The 20041-nt window shown below is 45.3% G+C and overlaps 1 protein-coding gene and 1 long non-coding RNA gene across 3 annotated transcripts in view; one reads left to right on the top strand and one right to left on the bottom strand.

Moving 5' to 3' along the window:
- The window catches only part of BFSP2 (beaded filament structural protein 2), a 63434-nt gene that overhangs the window by 21947 nt on the left and 21446 nt on the right, over positions 1-20041 (top strand). Inside the window, exons 2-4 of the mRNA XM_009201705.4 lie at positions 15981-16063; positions 17124-17280; positions 18877-19038. Coding sequence (XP_009199969.1) covers positions 15981-16063; positions 17124-17280; positions 18877-19038 — 402 coding nt within the window. The remainder of the gene's footprint in view (positions 1-15980; positions 16064-17123; positions 17281-18876; positions 19039-20041) is intronic.
- On the bottom strand, positions 395-17190 carry LOC108584696. Of its 2 annotated transcripts, XR_001900121.3 has the most exons (3): positions 16611-17190; positions 2173-2255; positions 395-1334 (listed from the first exon to the last, which is right to left on the bottom strand). It is a non-coding gene; the product is annotated as an uncharacterized LOC108584696 (long non-coding RNA). The 2 variants fall into 2 exon arrangements; XR_002520548.2 differs by lacking the exon at positions 16611-17190 and having other exon boundaries at positions 2173-4945.

Here is a 20041-nt window from a genome sequence, read left to right as displayed (position 1 = left end):
TGAAGGGAAGGGAAATAAGGGAAGGGAAGCGAAGGGAAGGGGAAAAGCTCTTCCTTGTCAGATATTGTTGTAAGTTGGTGTCACAGTGTCTGGCTAACGTTTAAGTAAGATTCTTTCTCTTGGGGACACTTTTCTGGATTCCTCTGAGACTCCCCTGCTGGAGCATCTGCAGGCACAAGCCCTTTCTTCAGTTGACGGCCTGTGACCCCTCCCGCCAAGCTTCTGCCCCTGCAGTATGGCCCACTGGCATCCCCTCACCCTCGCAGGCCGCCCTCCCAAATGACCCCCTGCTGACATGCTTGCCAAGGGCTCCATGTTTCCCAGAGATGGAAGCAGCTGTCAGGCATTGTAAAAGGAGTGCAGTGACTTTGCAGTCAGCTCAGACAGCTGAACATCCCGTTACACATACATCTCTTCTAATCACCTTGCAATCCAGGAGAGAAAGTTCCCTTATCCCCTTTCTACAAATAGGGAGACTTTTAGAGAATTACACAATCACTAAGTGACAAAGGCGAGGTTTGAGCCCTGTCTCTCCAAGTCAAAGCCCACGATATTCCCATGAGTCCTTGCTGTTGGATTCCAAAAAGCAAAGGGCTCACTCTGGGGCCTGGGACAAGCCATCAAACCTCCATCTTGATTCTTCATCTTTCATGATTCCCAAGAGCTCTTCACATTCTAAAACGCTATAATAAAATTTCTGACTTGAGGAAGCCTAGAAGCACATGGCAGAGAATTCTGCAGAGGCCTCCCTCTTCCGCGCGGGAGGAGGTCCCCACAGCTCAGCTCTTCCCAAGAGCTCTCTGCCCTGACACTCTACATGATATGGGCATGTGCCTCCAGCAAGCACAGGGCAGAGGGAGAGAAACATCATTTAAGTGGTGCTGGCATTTCTGCTCCTCCAGGAGGATATGCCCAGTACGGAGCGGGAGATGGAAGGCATGCATTTGCTTCCTTTCCAGACAGGCTGGCTCGTTTCCCGTGTGCCTCTCATGATGAGAGGATTATGCACGCGGAGCATGAGGCTGGTGTTTCAAGTGAGGCAGTTTCCAGACACCATGCATGTCTCCTGGTTTAAGCCAATTATCTCATCATGGTTCAACCAAAGAAACAACAAGTTATTCAAATGCTGGAGAAAACTCCCAGCCGGGCTGGTTTTATTGACTGTGGGTCTCCAAGATGGCACCCTTCTAAAGAATTTCCAAGGATCATTCTGACTGTGCAATTGCAATGTTCTCCTTAAACCCTCGCCACCATTGGTGGGACTTCAATGCTTAGCAGCTCAAGGAAGCCAGCATGTTCTCCATGGCTGTATCCTCTAGATCCTCACAGCCTCCCTGCAGAATAAGCAGAACCGGTGTCATTACCTCCTTTTTACAAATAAAGAAACTGAAGCTCAGAAGTGATAACTATGACGTCTGGTGAAAAGCAGAGCCAGGACTTGAACCTTGGTTTCCCAATCCAAGTCTAACACTTTGAGTCCTGTACCTTCTTTTTGCTGATGTTCACACAAGATCGAGTAAGCATTTCCCTGCCCTTCCTAATCTTCTACTTATCAGAATCCCACCTCCCTGCTCCTCAGCCGGCCTGGGGTTGGAGAATGGGGTGGCATCTCAGGCAGTGTAAGGCTGAGGATTCTTCCATGATTCTTCCAATAGGACATCAGCCACATCCATCCTGGCAACAGCACACTAAACTGTCCATTATGTCCCACTGGAGTCAACTGAGGTTATGTTTCTGCATGACAGAGAATGGTTTGTTCCCTTCATTACATTAGCCTGGGCCAAGGGGTAAAGCATATCTATCTCTTTATTGCCCATAAGTGTCCCTCAGTTCCAGTGGAGATTAAGAAAACTGACATTTATTGAGCATATACTACATGCCAGAATTTGTTCTGAGGGTTTTGCTCATCTTGATTCATTCAACCTCACAACAACCCTATGAGGCCATTCCTTGTATGATTCCTTTTTATAGATGAGGAAACAGATGCACAGCACCAGTTAAATAACTTTTCCAAGGTTCACAGCTAGAAGTGATCGAGACAAAACCTTTAACTTGGGTAGTCGGATTCCAGAGTCTGTGTGCCCAGATCCACTCTCGACAGACTAAAGCTCACGCTAATCTGACCTTGAGGTTTTCCAGGAGGAAAAGCATGAGACTGAGGAGAACACTTACGTTAGATTGGATTCCTGAGAAGCAAAGCCCAAGTCCGGGATTCTCTTGTGGGCCACGTGCTATGGAAGTGCTCCTGGAGAAACCTGCAAGAGGCAGGGAGGCAGGACATGGAGGGAGGAGCAAGCAAGGGAGCCACCTCAGGACTGCCCCACCCCCAAGCCAGGGACTGGGCTTTCATGCCCCCAGCTGTCAGGCAGAGCCAGAAAGCCAGGCACTGGGGCCCTAGGGCACTGCTCCACAAATGAGCCACAGGGCCTGGCTGTGGGGAGTGAATGCACAGGAACATGCGGACACAAAAAAATGGTTCCAAAAAAAAAAAAAACAAAAGAGGATCTGTCAGAGCAGTGACAGTGCCTGCCGCAGCAGCCACGCCTGGGATAGGAAAGGAGCGCCTGTGATCTGCCCTAAGCCTCAACAAGTCTCAAGCGAATTTCTGAAGAACTTAGATTCCTCTGATGTTGGCAAGTGCCCAGGAAACATCTTGTCAGAGGAAAGTCGGGGATAACTGTCTGGGCAGGGCCACCTTCAGGTAAACACGCAGGGCCTGTTGGAGAGCCCCCTGGGTGACTGTGACTGCCTTCACTTGACCTCTGCAGTCACCCCGCCCACTGTTCCCTGAGGCCACACTTGCATACCACCTGCCCTCGCTCTGACCTGCCTTCTCCATCAAACCTGCCCCAGCCAGTTTCTCCCTGTGTCTGTCAGGGACCCAGGACGTGTCAGCCACTGCGCTCGTCTTCTTTTCCAAGGTGATTTTATTCATACCATCTCACTTTGTTCTTAATTATGAAATATTTTTAACACATATAAAGGCACCTAATACTCAGCATTGTCAACTCAGTGTTATTTGTTAAAAACCTTTTTTAAAAACGTGAAATCAAAGATTTTAGATACAACTGAAATTCCGCTTATACTCTGTCCTGATTGAATTCCACCCCCACTCCCCCCAGAGGCCACTGCTGCCCTAAATTTGGTGCTTACCACTCCCATGAAAGTTTGACTACACATGTGTAAAACCTTTCAGAGGAGTATTTCGCATTATTTTAAACTCTGTGTTAAATTGTGTTATGCTGTGTACTGGTCAGGGTTCTCCAGGCAAACATAACCAGTAGAATGTGTACAGAGAGAGATTTGAGGGAATTGGCTCACACAGTTATGGAGGCTAGAAGTCCAAGATCAAAGTGCCAGCAGGTTGGAGACCTAGGGAAGAGGTGATGCTGCAGTTCAAGGCTGAAGGCTGTCTGCTGGTGGAACCCCATTTTCTCAGGGGACCTCAGTCTTTGCTCCATTAAATCCTGCAACTGATTGGATGAGAATACCCACGTTATGGAGCGCAGGCAACCTGCTTTACTCAAAGTCCACCAATGTCAATGTTAGTCTCATCCAAAAACACCTTCAGAGAAACATCTAGATTGTTTGACCATCACATACTATTTCCATCTGTCACTTGCTTTCTTCAGTTATTGTGTTTTTGAGATTTATCTGTGTTGATAAATCTATCATTTCATTGTATATGAAAGGACTTCAAAATGTTCCTGGAAAAAAAAATGGAATTAAGAGATAAAAATACAAAATGTAAACTTTATTCCTCAATAGCAGCTCCATCAAGTTCAAGACACTTTTGTAAGCAATGATACCAGCCATTTAGTTCCTCCCTAAAGAACCGAGGATCCTGGGAATTTAGCAATGTTAGTGCAGTCTTTTTACATTATTAACTGAAGAAAACTCGGTGCCCTTTAAAGATGTTTTAAGAGGAGGAAACAAAAAGAAGCCAGAAGGAGCCAAATCAGGACTGTGAGGTGGCTGTCCAATGATTTCCCACTGAAACTCTTGCAAAATTGCCATTATTCAATAAGAGGAATGGGCAGGAGCATTTGTCATGCTGGAGAAGGACTCTCTAGTGAAGCTTTTTCAGGTATTTTTCTGCTAACATTTTAACTAACTTTCTCAAAACACTCTTCTAATAAGCAGATGTTGTCATTCTTTGCCTTCCAGAAAGTCCACAAGCAAAATGCCTTAAGCATCACAAACTGTTGCCATGACCTTTGCTCTTGACCCAGTTCCCTTTGCTGTGACCACTTGCTAGCCATTGCTTTGACTGTGCTTTGTCTTCAGGATTGTACTGGTAAAGCCATGTGTCACCTCCTATTACAATTCCTTGAAGAAATGCTTCAGGATCTTGGTCTCACATTTTTAAAATTTCCATTGAAAACTCTGCTCTTGTCTGCAGCTGATCTGGGCAAAACAGTTTTGGCACCCATTGAGTGGGAAGTTTGCTTAACTTTAATTTTTCAGTCAGAATTGTGTAAGCTGAACCAATGGAGATGTCTACGGTGTCAGCTATTCTTTCTGCAATCAATTAGGGCATGTACAAGATGAATTTTTTCCTTGCAAATTGTCTGCTGCTGTGGCCTTCATCTTCAACATCATTTTATTCCTTCTTAAACAAATGATCCATTTGTAAACTGCTGATTTCTTTAGGGCATTGTCCCCATAAACTTTTCTTAAAGGTCCAATGATTTCATTATTTTTCCACCCAAGCTTCACCATAAATTTTATGTTTTCTCTTGCTTTAATTTTTTCAGAATTCATGTTGCTATGATACGGGCTCTTTTCAAACTGATGTCTTATACTTCTTAGTGCCTCTTATATCTGATTCTGTTCAGATATAAGAACTTAGTATGAGTTTGTTTTGGTGCAAAAAAATTTGAAATTTAGGCTGGGCACGGTGGCTCATGCCTGTAATCCCAGCACTTTTGGAGGCTGAGGCAGGTGGATCACTTGAGGCCATCTCTACTAAAAATACAAAAAATTTGCTGGGCGCAGTGTCGTGTGCCTGTAGTCCCAGCTACTGGGAGACTGAAGCATGAGAATACCTTGAACCCAGGAGGTGGAGGTGGCAGTGAGCCGAGATCTCTTCACTGCACTCCAGCCAGAGTGACAGAGAAAGACTCTGTCTCAAAATAAAAAATATATATATATATGCATTGCTTTTTCATAATACATATTTTTCCATGAATTTGTTTAAGGCTCCTTGTCTATATGATAGGTTATGACTTTTTCTGTTGATAGGCATAGGTTGCTTCCAATTTTTGTATCACCAACAGGAGAGAGCATAAACTCTCTCGAGTAAGGAACTGCCATGGCATAATACATAGCAAGTGCTTAAAAAGTGTTTGGGTTTGACTTGTTTGGCTTACTATGTACCTGGTACTGTGAAGACAAAGCAGCTCAATTTTATAAGAAAAGGAACTGAGGGCTGGGCACGGTGGCTCACACCTGTAATCCCAGCACTTTAGGAGGCCAAGGCGGCAGATCACCTGAGGTTGGAAGTTCGAGACCAACCTGACCAACATAGAGAAACCCCATCTCTACTAAAAATACAAAATTAGCCAGGTGTGGTGGCACATGCCTGTAATCCCAGCTACTCAGGAGGCTGAGGCAGGAGAATCACTTGAACCCAGGAGGTGGAGGTTGTGGTGAGCCGAGACCATACCATTACACTCCAGCCTGGGCAAAAAGAGCAAAACTCAGTCTCAAAATAAAATAAAATAAAAATAAAAATGAACAAACAAAAGAAAGAAGGAAGGAAGGAAAGAAGGAAGGAAGGAAGACAGAGAGAGAGAGAGAGAGAGAGAAAGAAAGAAAGAAAGAAAGAAAGAAAGAAAGAAAGAAAGAAAGAAAGAAAGAAAGAAAGAAAGAAAGAAAAGAAAGAGAAAGAAAGAAAGAAAGGAAAGAAGGAAGGAAGGAAGGAAAAGAAAGAGAAAGAAAGAAAGAAAGAAAGAAAAGAAAGAAAGAAAGAAAGAAAGAAAGAAAGAAAGAAAGAAAGAAGGAAGGAAGGAAGGAAGGAAGGAAGGAAGGAAGGAAGGAAGGAAGGAAGGAAGGAAGGAAGGGAAAGGAAAGGAAGGAAAGAAAGAAAAGGAAGGAAAGAAAGAAAGGGAAGAAAGAGAACTGAACTATTTAACATTAGAACCATGATTCAAACATGGGAGTAACGCAAGATGGCTGAGCATGGGTTTTACAGGCCTGCCCTGGAGAGGGTGCACCATGAAAAAAAATCAAATAGCTGGCATTATTCTGCAGGCCTGAGAATGCTCAGTGGGGAAGTAAAACAATGATTTGGCTACCCGCCCATAACTTCTGACAGCCAGGGCACCTACGTCGTAATTCTTCACAGAAAGGACCTGTAATTCACAGAGGCATCAGTGGGGTAGCTGAGTAATTAAACTGATTCTTTGTCTTCCCTTTTGACCTTCGAAAATAAAACATCTCAAATTATAAGAGAGAAAGTGTGAGTATGAGGAGGAAACTGTCTATAGTTGATACAAGAAATAGAGCTTTATTATTTAAAGTGGTCAAAACAGCCAGTAAAGGGAAAGGGAGGTGGAGGATGAGTAAGTTAAATATTCATTTGTCAGCTAGAAGTCAGTGAACGATGTCTGTGGCTGATAACTTGAGCAATCAAGAAACATGGGGGCAGGCTCTGGATGAAAGAAACAGTGAGGCCAGGCGTGGTGGCTGATGCCTGTAATCCCAGCACTTTGGGAGGCCGAGGCAGGTGGATCACCTGAGGTCGGGAGTTCGAGACCAGCCTGGCCAACATGGTGAAACCCCATCTCTACTAAAAATAAAAAAAAAAATCACAAAAATTAGCCAGGTGTGGTGGTGCATGCCTTTAATCCCAGCTACTCAAGAGGCTGAGGCAGGAGAATCTCTGCAACCTGCTGAGGCAGAGGTTGCAGTGAGCTGAGATCACACCACTGCACTCCAGCCTGGGTGACAGAGGGGGACTCCATCTCAAAAAAAAAGAAAAAAGAAAAGGTGAAAGTGCTGCAAGCAGGGTGTGGGGAGAGGAAAGTGCAGGACAAGGAAATGTTGGTCTCTAGAAGGTCTTCAGTGCTGTTTAACTTTTTAAATCAGGTGACAATTAAATTATCACTTGAATAATTTTAAAATTAAAATACAAGAAATATGAAATAGAGCAAGGACTACTGAAATATTTACAGATATTCCAAGTGATATGTGTATAATAGCCTCCGAGATGGGGTGGAAGTTGGTGGGTAGAGATTGTAAAATGTAGCCATGATATTTCAATTGCTGAAGTGGAGGGATGGGGGGTCATTATTCGAGACTCTTTCTACCTTTATATATAGTTGTACATAGTTGAAATTTCCCACAGTAAAAAGGATGTTTTTAAAAACAAACACCGTCTGTGAATTAAGTTCTAGCTGAGCCACTTAGCCATGTCGGCAATTTACTTAAACTCTCTGGGCCTGAGTTTCCTCATCACATAATGGAAACAACTGCTGTTCACCCACTTTGTGTGGCCACTCACATCAGAGGGATGAAATGAGATTAGGCCTGTGAAGGGCTGACTGTGGCATAAAGTGTAGTAAGTGCTTTAAAAAATATTTTGGTTTGGTCTGTTTTGTTGCTTCTATGTGGGGGTTTTATAAAGAAGGCTTTGTGAATTCTGCTTCTCAGGCATCTTACGTTTGTTCTGTGCCTCTAATATTTTCTGCCTTATGTGTTTGCTGTTGTTTTGTGTTAGACTTCTCTCCTCAGCTAGCTTCCTTAGTCTATTCTGTTAACAAACATTTATTGAGCACCTGTGTGCCAGGCACTGAACTGGGAGCTAAGGAAGCAGAGACAAGAGACTCTCCCTGATCCAAGGCCACACAAATCAGTGATGAAGAAAGGCAGGAAAAAACCAGAATCACATGCAGCATGACAACTGCAGAGATTGATACACCACAGTGGGTACGGGACGTACTAAGGATACCTAGCACAGCTTGAGCCAGGTTTTGAAGGATGGATAGAAGTTCACCAGACAAAGGAAAGTATGAGGCAGTCTGCCGTGACATGCAGAGGTAGCAGCAGGAGTCAAGGTCTGGAAGCTGGAAAGGCCTGAGTCTGTTCAGAAAAATAGCTCGGTTCATGGTTGGGGAGTGAGGGAAAAATAAAACGAGACTGAAGAGCAAGGTCCAAATTGTGCCCCAGGCTACAGACTTCACAGGACAAGGGGACATGGCAGGGTTCATTCCCGAGCACACCTTCAAATAAAACGTGAGTTCCAATCTGCATCTGAGTAAGTTCATTCCAGTAGAAAGGGGGAGGGTGGGAGGTTAGAAAGCAGAGAGGGAGACAGAGAGAAAGAGAGCACGCGAGCAATATCACAGAGGATGTGTAAGTTCATTTTCATACTGCTATGAGGAAATATCTGAGACTGGGTAATTCATAAAGAAAAGAGGTTTAATGAACTCACAGTTCCCTGTGGCTGGGGAGGCCTCACAATCATGGCAGAAGGTGAAGGAGGAGCAAAGGCACATCTTACATGTGGCAGGCAAGAGACCGTGCGCAGGGGAGCTTCCCTTTATAGAGCCATCAGCTCTCGTGAGACTATCTTACTATCATGAGAATAGCATAGGAAAACCTACTCCCATGATTCAATTACCTCCCACCAGATCCCTCCCACAACACGTGGGGATTATGGGAGCTACAATTCAAGACGAGATTTGGGTGGGGACACAGCCAAACCGTATCAGCAGGAGATGCTGGCTGTCTAAATAGAGCCCCTCAGAATCACTGTATCTAGATGTGCCTGGGGCTCAAAATTCAATTTCGTTGGGGCATCTGGAGAAATGAGTTTGTTGTCTCACAACAAACTCATCTGACATAAACACCCAGGACTGTGTTATAAGTGGTAGGGGCTAAACCCTATATATGGTAGGAGTTAAACCTCTTTAGTGACCAGCACGCGTGCCTGCTATCCAAAGCAAGCCCTCGGATTTCTGAGGTTGCTGGAGGTGGAAGTCTAGGTGGGTCCAGAACCAGAACTTGGAGGGACAGAGAGGCTTCCAGGGAAAGAGTAGCCTAAAGAACTTTGTGCTCAGCATGACAGAGGGCAACTTCTAGTGGCCAAGGTGATCCTGTTTGCCCAATAATGGCAAATAAACCCTGGCCACCAGCTCTAGCTTCTCACTGCATGCTCATCTGGCCCCTCTACAATGACATTCCTTTAGACATTCCAGCCAGAGCAGAGTCTGATGAAGTCAGCGTTCATTTGCAATACAGGCTCAGAAGTGTATTGTGGCTTCCAGAGTGAAATTCAACCTTAGCCCTCAGATGTCGCTCATTCTCCTTGGACACCCAATGGCTGTGACTGTGCTTGGGGGTGAACTGTCTCAAGAGATGGCTGGACTTCTCCATTACTTGTTGACATTTCCCCCTAAGTTCACTTTCAGATGCAATCTTTTTTTTTTTTTGATGGAGTTTTGCTCTTGTTGCACAAACTAGAGTGCAATGGCGCCATCTCGGCTCACTGCAACCTCCTCCTCCCCCGCGGTGGGGAAAGGAGGCGGTGGGTTCAAGCAATTCTCCTGCTCAGCCTCCTGAGTAGCTGAGATTACAGACATGCACCACCATGCTGGGCTAATTTTTGTATTTTTAGTAGAGACAGGGTTTTACCATGTTGGCCAGGCTGGTCTCGAACTCCTGACCTCAGGTGATCCATCTGTCAGGGCCTCCCACAGTGCTGGGATTACACTTTGTAATCCCCGTGAGCCACGGGCGTGAGCCACTGCACCTGGCCTCAGATGCAATCTTAACTCACTGTGCGTGGGCTTCTTAGGTTTTGTCCCTGGGTAACAACTATCAGGTTAAACCAGAAAAGAGATGATTAGGACTTGAAACAAGCTGGATAATGGAGTGGGAATGGATTTGGGCACATCTACATGGGGAATTGATGGTTTTTGACTTGGGAAATGCGGAAGGGAGAGATGTTTAAGGTGATTCTCAGGTTGGAACTGGGTAAGAACCTGGCTGTTCCCTGAGAGTAGGCACTGGGTCTTCCCTGCTTGGGTTCTCCATAAAGAGGCAGCACTACTGCTGGGTTCATTAATTCAACTAATACCCGCTGTGCCAGACACTGTGCTAGGGATGGAACAGCAAACAGGACAAAAAGGCAGTGCCTGACCTCGAGGAGGTTCTATTTTAGCAGAAAATACAGAGAAAATAATTTAAAAACCATAGCGTTGATAATACAAGCTGTGGAAAGTGTTTTAAAGAAAACTAACAAGCAGAAAGGGGCCGAGTAAAGGGACTGCTTGCAGTCAGGTTTCCAGAACGAGGGAGCTATTCATGCAAAGAGGAGGGGAGGAGTGGGCCAGGCAGAGGAGTCGGCGAGTGCTAGGGCCTCGAGCAGAAAAGGAACTGGTATGGTCCAGAAAGACCAAGACCCACATGGCGGGAGCCTTGGGAGCGATGGAAGAGTGACAAGCATGCAGGGCCTTGAAGGCCACTTCAGAAGATTGGGTTTTACTCCAAGTATAAGAGACAATTCTAAAGCGTTTTGTTTTGTTCTGTGTGTTGTTTTTGTTCTGAGACAGGCTTTCGCTTTCACTCTGTCTCTCAGGCTGCAGCCTCGACCTGCTGGCCTCAAGAGATCCTCCCACATCAGTCTCCCAAGTAGCTGGGACTGTGGGTGCACATCACGACACCTGGATAAATTCTGTTTGTTGTTGTTGTTGTTTTGTTGTTGTTGTTGTTTTTTGAGAGCTAGGATTTTGCTATGTTGCCCAGTCTGGTCTCAAGCTCCTAGGCTCAAGCAATCCACCCACCTTGTCCTCCCACAGTGCTGGGATTACAGGCATGAACCACCACACCTAGCCCCTCTGAAGAGTTTTAATTTAGTTTAATCAGAGTGACATGATATGAGTTTTAAAAGCCCACTCTGGAAGCAGATGTAGAATGCATTGGAGGAGAGATCAGGGATTTGGAAGGATATTACAATGAATGGGATAGGACAGCATGATGGCGACTTGCACTGGGGTGATGTCAAGAGAGGTAGAGAGAAGTAAACGGATTTGAGATACATTGTGGGGGTAGAATTGACTAGACTCAGAATAAATGAGATGTGGAAACGACAGAAAGTGAGAGATCAAGATGACCCCTTGGTTTCCAGGTAGACATTGGGGTTGTTTACTGAGATGAAGAGGATCAAGGGGCAGTGGGGAAAGGGAAGATCAGAGGGAAAATTATCTAGATTTTCTTTATTTCTTTCTTTCTTTTTTTTGGATGGGTTTTCGCTCTTGTGGCCCAGGCTGGAGTGCAGTGGCACGATCTCAGCTCACTGCTACCTCCGCCTCCTGGGTTCAAGCAATTGTCCTGCCTCAGCCTGCCAAGTAGCTGGAATTACAGGTGCATGCCACCACGCCTGGCTACTTTTTTGTATTTTTAGTAGAGACAGGGGTTTCACCATGTTGGCCAGGCTGGTCTTGAACAACTGACCTCAGGTGATCCACCCACCTCAGCCTCCCAAAGTGCTGGGATTCCAGGTGTGAGCCACCGTGCCCGGCCGAAATTATATAGATTTTCATTTGGAGACATGTTAAGTTTGAGATGTCTGAGAAATAGCCAAGTGAAGACCTCAAAGACAGGGTGAGTATGCAAGTCTGGAGCTGAGCAGAAAGTTCTGAGATAGACATTTAAATGTGAAATCATTAGCACATACAATACCATTTAAATCTATGTGGACAGATCAGACCACTTAGTGATTAAAAAAAAAAGAAGCACCAAGACCCAATCCTGAAAAACGTTAACATTTAGAGGTCAGATAAGGACGAAAAACCTGGCGAAGCAGAGAAAAATGAGAAAGAATGGTCAATGAAGTAGGAGGAAGCCCAGAGAGAGTGGTGTCACGGAAGCTGAGTCAGGAAAGTACATCTGTGACAAATGCAAGCGGCAGGTCGAGATGAGTGCAGAGAAGCATCTACCGGGCTTGGTAATGCAGTGGCCTGTGCCTTGTTATTAGGAGCAGTATCACTGGGGTGCTAGGGACTGAGAATTATTTCTCATTCCTTTATTGCTAGAAGCAAGTTATGCTGAACATCTATCCTAAACTTGAAAGTCAAATAAATGTGAGAAGGGTTTCCAAGGGAATCTTGCATCTTGCCACTGCACCAGCTGAGTTTAATTTCCCAAGAGCCCAGTCTTACCCACCTCCTCCCCATGCCTGCAGCTCTGGCTGCCAGGATGCCAATATCTTTAACTCCAAACAAACCATTAATTGTACCCTTGGACCCAAATGACAACCTTTTTTAAAACGCTGCTTGTCTTTGCCTTTTCTTTAACACGATGATGGTCGAATCTCTCATCCACCACCACCAGCTCATTTATTTTAATAACTACATCCACAATGAAAACAGGAGTAGTATTATAGAAAGGGATAAAGTCCTCACCATCATAGTACAAATGACTAGCATTTTTCAAATGACTATGGACAGGAAAAACAAAAGAAAAAAAAAAATATATATATATATATATATGTGTATCAAGCCACTAGATGGAAGTCTTCATTCAACTGCCTGTGCATATTCAGAAAAGTAAAGCGGGATCAGTGCCAGACTGCACAAACCCATCAAATTCATTCGACATTCATTGAACAACTGCTTTGTACAAAGACAAGTAACAATGATGATAATGGCTACAATTCATGCAATACTTACTCTGTGCCAGGCAGTCTGCTGAGTCACACATACATTGAGTCTCACACACCTTGGCTCATTTCATTCTCCCAGGGGGAGGGGAGTATTATTATCTTCATTTTATGGGGGCGGAAACCAAATCTTAGAGTGACTTACTCTAAGCAATTGGCTCATGCTAGTGAATGGAGGAGCCAGGTTCCAGAATAAGAAAACACTATCATTGTCTACAAAGTGTTTGTACGAAATGTGGTAAGAGAGGGATAATGTGCCACAGGGGTGGGCTGTGACTCTGATGCAGGAACCAGCCAAGCAGGGAGGAAGAGAATCAGCAAAGGCCCCACCGTGCTCTCGACGGCTCAGGATGCAACGGAGGGGTCACCCCTGATTGTTTTCCCTCACTCTCCCCACAACTACTGCACCACCAAGAACTGACTGTTCTATCCCCCAAATGCATCTTAAACCAGTCCACCTTTCTCCACCAATCCTATGATTACATCATTCATCAAGGCCACCATCATTAATAAGATGGGCTCCCTGGACCATTGCAAGAGCCTCCCGACTGGTCCTTTGGCATCTTCTCCTGCCTCCTCCAATCCTCCTCCAATCCTCCCTTCCCACAGTAGTCAGAGGTTCCGCTTAGTACACAAATCACCTCTGTACCCTGCTTAAACCCTGTCAAAGGCTTCCCAGGAAATCTCAACTCCTTTCCATTTGTCCAAAGCCTTCCCTCTATGATCTGGTCTTGTCTACCTTTTTAACCTCATCTCCTACAATAGCTGCTGGTTTCTCAACAAACAGGACAGAGCCTGGCATAAACAGTAATTATGTGCTGAAGAAATTAAGGCAAGAATCAATGAGTAAAGAAATAGAAAAGCTCCGTGGGGAAGCCGTGTTTGAAATGAGCATTATACCGGAGCAGGCTTTCTCAGACAGTGAGGGCTGGGAGGGGGGAGGCAGTGAAACAAGTTGTTCTCCATGGAGGCAGCAGGTGCAAAGGCACAGAGGGATTCCAGGTGCAGCAGGGAGGCAGCCTGAGCAGGCCTGGGGGCAGGGCCACGTGAAACCAGGGTTCGCAAGGTTGAGTATGCATTGTAAGCCCCTGGAAAGTTTGCTGAGATGCAAATTGTTAGGACCCACCTCCAGAGATTCTGATAGGTCCGTCTGAAACAGGGGCTGAAATGTGCATTTCTCACAAGTTCCCAGGTGATACTGCTGCCACTGGTCCAGGGCCCACACTGAGAACCACTGGTGCGAAGTACAGTTGGTCCTTCACATCCATGGGTTCCACATGCATGAATTCAACCAACCGTGGATCAAAATGTTTTTTAAAAAATAGATGACTGCGGCCGGGCGCGGTGGCTCAAGCCTGTAATCTCAGCACTTTGGGAGGCCGAGACGGGCGGATCACGAGGTCAGGAGATCGAGACCATCCTGGCGAACACGGTGAAACCCCGTCTCTACTAAAAAATACAAAAAACTAGCCGGGCGAGGTGGCGGGCGCCTGTGGTCCCAGCTACTCGGGAGGCTGAGGCAGGAGAATGGCGTAAGCCCAGGAGGCGGAGCTTGCAGTGAGCCGAGATCGCGCCACTGCACTCCAGCCTGGGCGACACAGCGAGACTCCGTCTCAAAAAAAAAAAAAAAAAAGATGACTGCATTTATACTGAACATGTGGGCTTTTTTTCTTGTCATTATTTTCTAAATAACATAGTAAATAACAACTATGTACATAGCATTTCCATTGTATTGGGTATCACAAGTAATCGTGAGATGATTTAAAGTATATGGAAGGATATGTGTGTAGGTTATATGCAAATACTACATCATTTTATATAAGGGACTTGAGCATCCGTGGGGCACTGGAACCAAGCCCCCACAGATACCAAAGGACAACTGTACATATATATGGGTTTTCTATAAGCTGTAATTTTTGAGGGTGGGAATTATTACCTTAAAAGAAGGATATAAATCGCTATTTTAAGTCATTATTAGTCCTTTGATACTTAAATGTGAATGAGTTGCAAATTCTTTATCAACCAGAAGGAGAACTCCAGGCACCAGAGGTGAGAGACAGGAGTGATTAAGAACTAGAAAAGGGAGAGACCCTAGTCTGCCTGCTCCCCAGTGTGCCCCAGGGCCAGGCTGGAACAGAAAAGATTAGCTTTGCTAGTGGGAAATTCAATGAAAATGGCAGGGTGTGGTGGCTCACACCTGTAACCCCAGCACTCTGGGAGGCTGAGGTGGGTGGATCATTTGAGGTCAGGAGTTCGAGACCAGCCTGGCCAACATGGTGAAACCCTGTCTCTATTAAAAATACAAAAATTAGCCGGGCGCAGTGGCACATGCCTGTAATCCCAGCTACTCAGGAGGCTGAGGCACGAGAATTGCTTGAACCTGGGAGGCGGAGCTTGCAGTGAGCAGATATTGCACCACTGCACTCCAGCCTGGGCAACAAAGCAAGAAGACACTGTCTCAAAAAAAAGAAAGAAAGAAAGAAAGAAAAAAGAAATTCAATGAAATGAAACAAAATAAGACAGTCACACTGGAGCAAAGGGAGAGCACAGTTACTTTCTTCCCATAGCTGGGACTTGGCTCCACCCCACGGGCTTCCCCTATCAGAGCCTTCAGCTCACCATGTATATATACATAAAGGAGTTTCTCAGGGTGAAGGCAGGACATCCCCCAATCCCTACCTGTGGGAAATCCTGAGAGGCTTAGGGATTCAAGTTTGAAAAACCACTCCTCAAGGCTCCATGAACCCCTAAATTATATGCACAATGTTTATGTTGATGTGTACATTTTGGGGGAGACAAAACTCTAGAGCCACGCTGCCCAATACAGTAGCCACGGGTGGCCACCATGCTGGACAGTGCAGACACAGAGCATTTCCACCATCACAGGAAGCTCTCTCAGCACTCATCTAGAGCTTTCACCAGCCCTCCAAAGGCATCCATGACCAGAAATTTTAAGAGCTGCTAGGCAAAGCCAGTGAAACTTCATCTAAGGAGCCAGACTCTGCCCTGGAGATATGAAAGCTCGTCTCTATGACAGAGGCTGTGAACAAGTCTGCCTTCGAATAGTCTTTTTATGCCAAAAACCCCACTCTGAAAACTCTTAGAACATATCCAGATTTTATACCTTATTATTTATATCCCACCACCTTGACCATTGTCCCAAAGAGAGGGACACCTTAATTCCACAAATATTTGCTGTAAGAAAGGTTCTCTGAGGTCCCCCAGAGTCTCTGTGCCTAAGACAAGTCATGGTGGTGAGTGATCTTGATGCTGTCAGTGACCTTGTCTCCTTTGGTGTCTGTGATCGCTCTAGGTAGGCGAGGCAGTCTTGGAAAATGCCCGGCTCATGCTACAGACAGAAACTATCCAGGCGGGAGCAGATGACTTTAAAGAGAGGTAATGCCTTACAGCAGAGGGGACAGTCCCTCCACATCCCTAGGCTCCTGGGCAGTGTGGATAATGCTGTTCTGGAGCCTGCATCATCCACCTTCTACCTCAGGGGAGGCTGGCAGGATAACAGCGCCATGATTATCCGGCTCACACCCCTCCTTGTAGACACAAACTAGGCCCCAAGGGCTCAAAGATTGTGCCCACTGTCAGTTGGTTTAGAGCAGGGTTCTCAAACTCTGCAATGCTCAGAATCACCCAGGGGCCATACAGAAGACACAGATTGCTGCGCCCCACCCTGTTGAGTTTCTGATTTAATGGGTCTGGAGAGGGGCCCCAAATTTATATTCCTAGCAAGTTCCCAGGGATGCTGATCCTGCTGGTCCTGGGACTCAAATACCTTGAGAACTACTAGTTTAGAGTAATGATTCTCAATCCTGGCTGCAGATCAGAATTACCCAGGCACGAAAAAACGTCAGTGCAGTGCACAAGCTATAGACTAATCAAATCAGAGTCCCCAGGGGTGGGGTCCAGGCTTCAGCAGTTTTAGACTCACCAGATGACTTAATGTGCATCCAGGCTTGAGAACATGCTCCGCTTCACCTCCCACTCAGTCCCTGAAGGCATCTGGATTGGCAGCCACTGTCCTGCAGATGGACACTTTTAACATGGGTGCTTTGGGTCCCCAGCCTGGTGCTTAGCAGGTTGTCGGTAATGTTTGTTAAAGGATCCTTGGTTGAAAAGGAGGACCATCAGGATAGAGATGAAGATGCCGGATCCCCTAACCTGGATCTGAACTCCTGAGATTTCCCTGGAGCTCTGTGCTTCAACACTCCCATGAGGCTGGTAGCCCGTGAAGCCAGGTTATCAGAAGTTGGCTGCAATTGCCTTCATTTTAATAAATCAATGTATGACAATTGCACTAACAGTGCCCTCAAATCTATTGAAACAGTGACTTGTACCATTCATTGTCTAACCATCACATAATTGGCCTGTTGGTAACATTTATAATCCTATTCTTTTCCTTTTGGGCTACCCAGTTATGCTGATTAAGTTCCTTTATCTGCAGATATGAAAATGAGCTGCCATTTCGAAAGGCGGCAGAAGAGGAAATTAATTCTCTGTATAAAGTCATTGATGAAGCTAATTTGACTAAAATGGACCTGGAGAGTCAAATAGAAAGTCTGAAAGAAGAACTTGGCTCTCTATCAAGAAACTATGAAGAGGTAGGAAGGGACTGGGGTTGCTGGGTTGGCCACAAGACCAGAAGTGCACATCTGTCTGCCTGTGCTTCAGAACAAGGCCACAGTAGCTCATCTCTGACTCTCTGCATTGCGTGCCCAGGACTGCAGGGAACATGCCTGTAAAATACTTTCAGATCCTTCTAGTGCGTCAGATTACCCCAGCAGTCTCAGACTCAAATAGCTTCAGGAACCAGTGTGGTGCAGAAACGGGAAGGCAGCCGGTCTTGGCACTAGCAAATGAGGGAACTTGGGTTAAATTAGAGGGAGCAACCCCCCTCAATACATTCTATGTCAGGTTTTGTTTTTTGTTTTTTGTTTTTAACACTGTATTATACAAACAAAATAACTCTGAGGGTAGATCCAAGCTGTGGTTGACATCTACTCATTAACAAAATTGGGTCAGATCATTGAATGACAGAACTGAAGAGGACCTCCAACAGTTATGGGGTCTAGTTCCCTGCAAGACTTCAGTGATTCCAAACCACCTCACGCATATTATTGTCTGATCCGAGATTTAGGCCGCATCAAGTTGGAAGAGTCAAAACCCACTTAACAATGCTCACATTGGTAAGTTCTTTCTTGAGTCCAACTCAAGCTAACCAGCAACTGCAAGCCCATTTCTTCTTGTTCTTAGCTCAGTGATTTAAGACTACTCTCCAACAGTAACCCTTTAGAGATGCCAAAGTTATCTTTTAAGTCTCTTTCTACCTTGTCTGACTTTATGCCTAAATTCGCTTTGCTGTTGTTGCTTACTTTGTTTTTGTTTGTTTATTTATTTTTATTTCTGCTTTGGGCCTGGGCTTGGGGAGACCAACCTAAGAAATGCATCCTTGGTGCTAGGCATGGTGGCTCAAGCCTGTAATCCCAGCTCTTTGAGAGGCCAAGGCAGGTGGATCACTTGAGCCCAGGAGTTCAAGACCAGCCTGGGCAACATGGTGAAACCCTGTATCCACTAAAAACACAAAAATTAGCCGAGCGTGGTGGTGTGTGCCGTGCCTGTAGTCTCAGCTACTCAGGAGGTTGAGGTAGGAGGATTGTTTGAGCCCAAGAGGTGGAGGCTGCAATGAGCTGAGATCATGTCACTGCACTCCAACCTGGGTGACAGAGTGAGACCCTGTCAAAAGAAAGAGAGACACAGAGAGAGAAGAAAGAAAGAGAGAGAGAGAAAGAAAGAGAAAAAGAGGGAGGGAGGGAGAGAGGGAGAGAGAAAGAGAAAGAAAGAAAAGAAAGAAAGAAGGAAAGAAAGAAAAAGAAAGAAAGAGAAGGAAAGAAAGAAAAGAAAAGGGAGGGAGGGAGAGAAAGAAAGAAAAAGAAAGAAAGAAAGAGAAAAGAAAGAAAGAAGGAAGGAAGGAAGGAAGGAAAGAAAGAAAGAAAGAAAGAGAAATGCATCCTTGGGAAAAGAGAAATTACACTTATGCTGGGAAGAAGGTCAGGGACTTTCCCAGTCTCTGTGAAGCCTGTGTCTGGCAGTTGTGGAATGACGGGAGAATTGCCCACAGAGCTGGTTTTCGCTGACTAGAGTTCTATGCCATTTATCTCCCCCTGTAACTCACCTAAGATGTATCTTGTCGTTTTCAGGATGTGAAGGTGCTGCATAAACAGTTGGCAGGGTGTGAGCTGGAACACATGGATGTGCCCATTGGCACTGGTCTGGATGACATCCTTGAGATGATCAGAATTCAGTGGGAGAGAGATGTTGAAAAGAACCGAGTGGAGGCAGGAGCCCTGCTCCAAGCTAAGGTGAGACGCAAGACCAGCATCCTCCACTGTGCCCTGCGCAGAAGGAGGCCACGCTGAGCTGAAAACTGGTCAATGTGCAGAAGAAGAAATAACAATGGTTTAGTAACAAGTTCAACCGCATTAGAAACAGGAGAAATGAAAATTAAAATAATAGCTTTTTGTTTACCTATCTAAAAGTAGAAAATGTTTAAAATGGTAATAATGCTGGCAAGCATGTGGAGAAGTAGTTTCTCTACTGTATTACTGAAAAGCACAAACTAGCGCACTGCCTTTGAATAAGAAATGTAGTAATATGTACCAGGAGGAGTGTCAAAATGCCTCTAGCTACCAGCTGAATAATCTGAATACAATCCCAAAAGAATAATTGAGGCCGGGCGCGGTGGCTCACGCCTGTAATCCCAGCACTTTGGGAGGCTGAGGCAGGTGGATCACGAGGTCAGGAGATCGAGACCATCCTGGCTAACACGGTGAAACCCTGTCTCTACTAAAAATACAAAAAATTAGCCAGGCGTGGTGGCGGGCGCCTGTAGTCCCAGCTACTCGGGAGGCTGAGGCAGGAGAACGGCATGAACCTGGGAGGCGGAGCTTGCAGTGAGCCGAGATTGGGCCACTGCATTCCAGCCTGGGCAATAGAGTGAGACTCTGTCTCAAAAAAAAAAAAAAAAAAAAAGGAATAATTGAAAAAACAAATCATCTATGTCCAAATATACTCACTGAAGCATTGTAAGAGTGAAAAAACATACACATGTACTAATAGAAGAAAGTGTAAGCCACAACCTACCTGTGTGCCGTAAAATATCAGGCAGTTATTAGAATTAATACTTATAAGGCATTTATAAAATAGGAACATGCTCATAATATAAGGTACAATGAGGAGAAAATGAGAGTACAGAATGGTATATGCCAGAAGCCTAAAAATATTTTCTGTAAAGGACCAGACAGTAAATATTTCAGGCTTCATGGGTCAGATGGTCTCTGTTGCAATTCCTCAGCTCTGCCACTG

Source organism: Papio anubis, chromosome 2 (genome assembly GCF_008728515.1).
Source record: "Papio anubis isolate 15944 chromosome 2, Panubis1.0, whole genome shotgun sequence".
Taxonomy (NCBI): Eukaryota; Metazoa; Chordata; class Mammalia; order Primates; family Cercopithecidae; genus Papio; species Papio anubis.
This window is presented reverse-complemented; position numbering and strand designations above follow the sequence as displayed.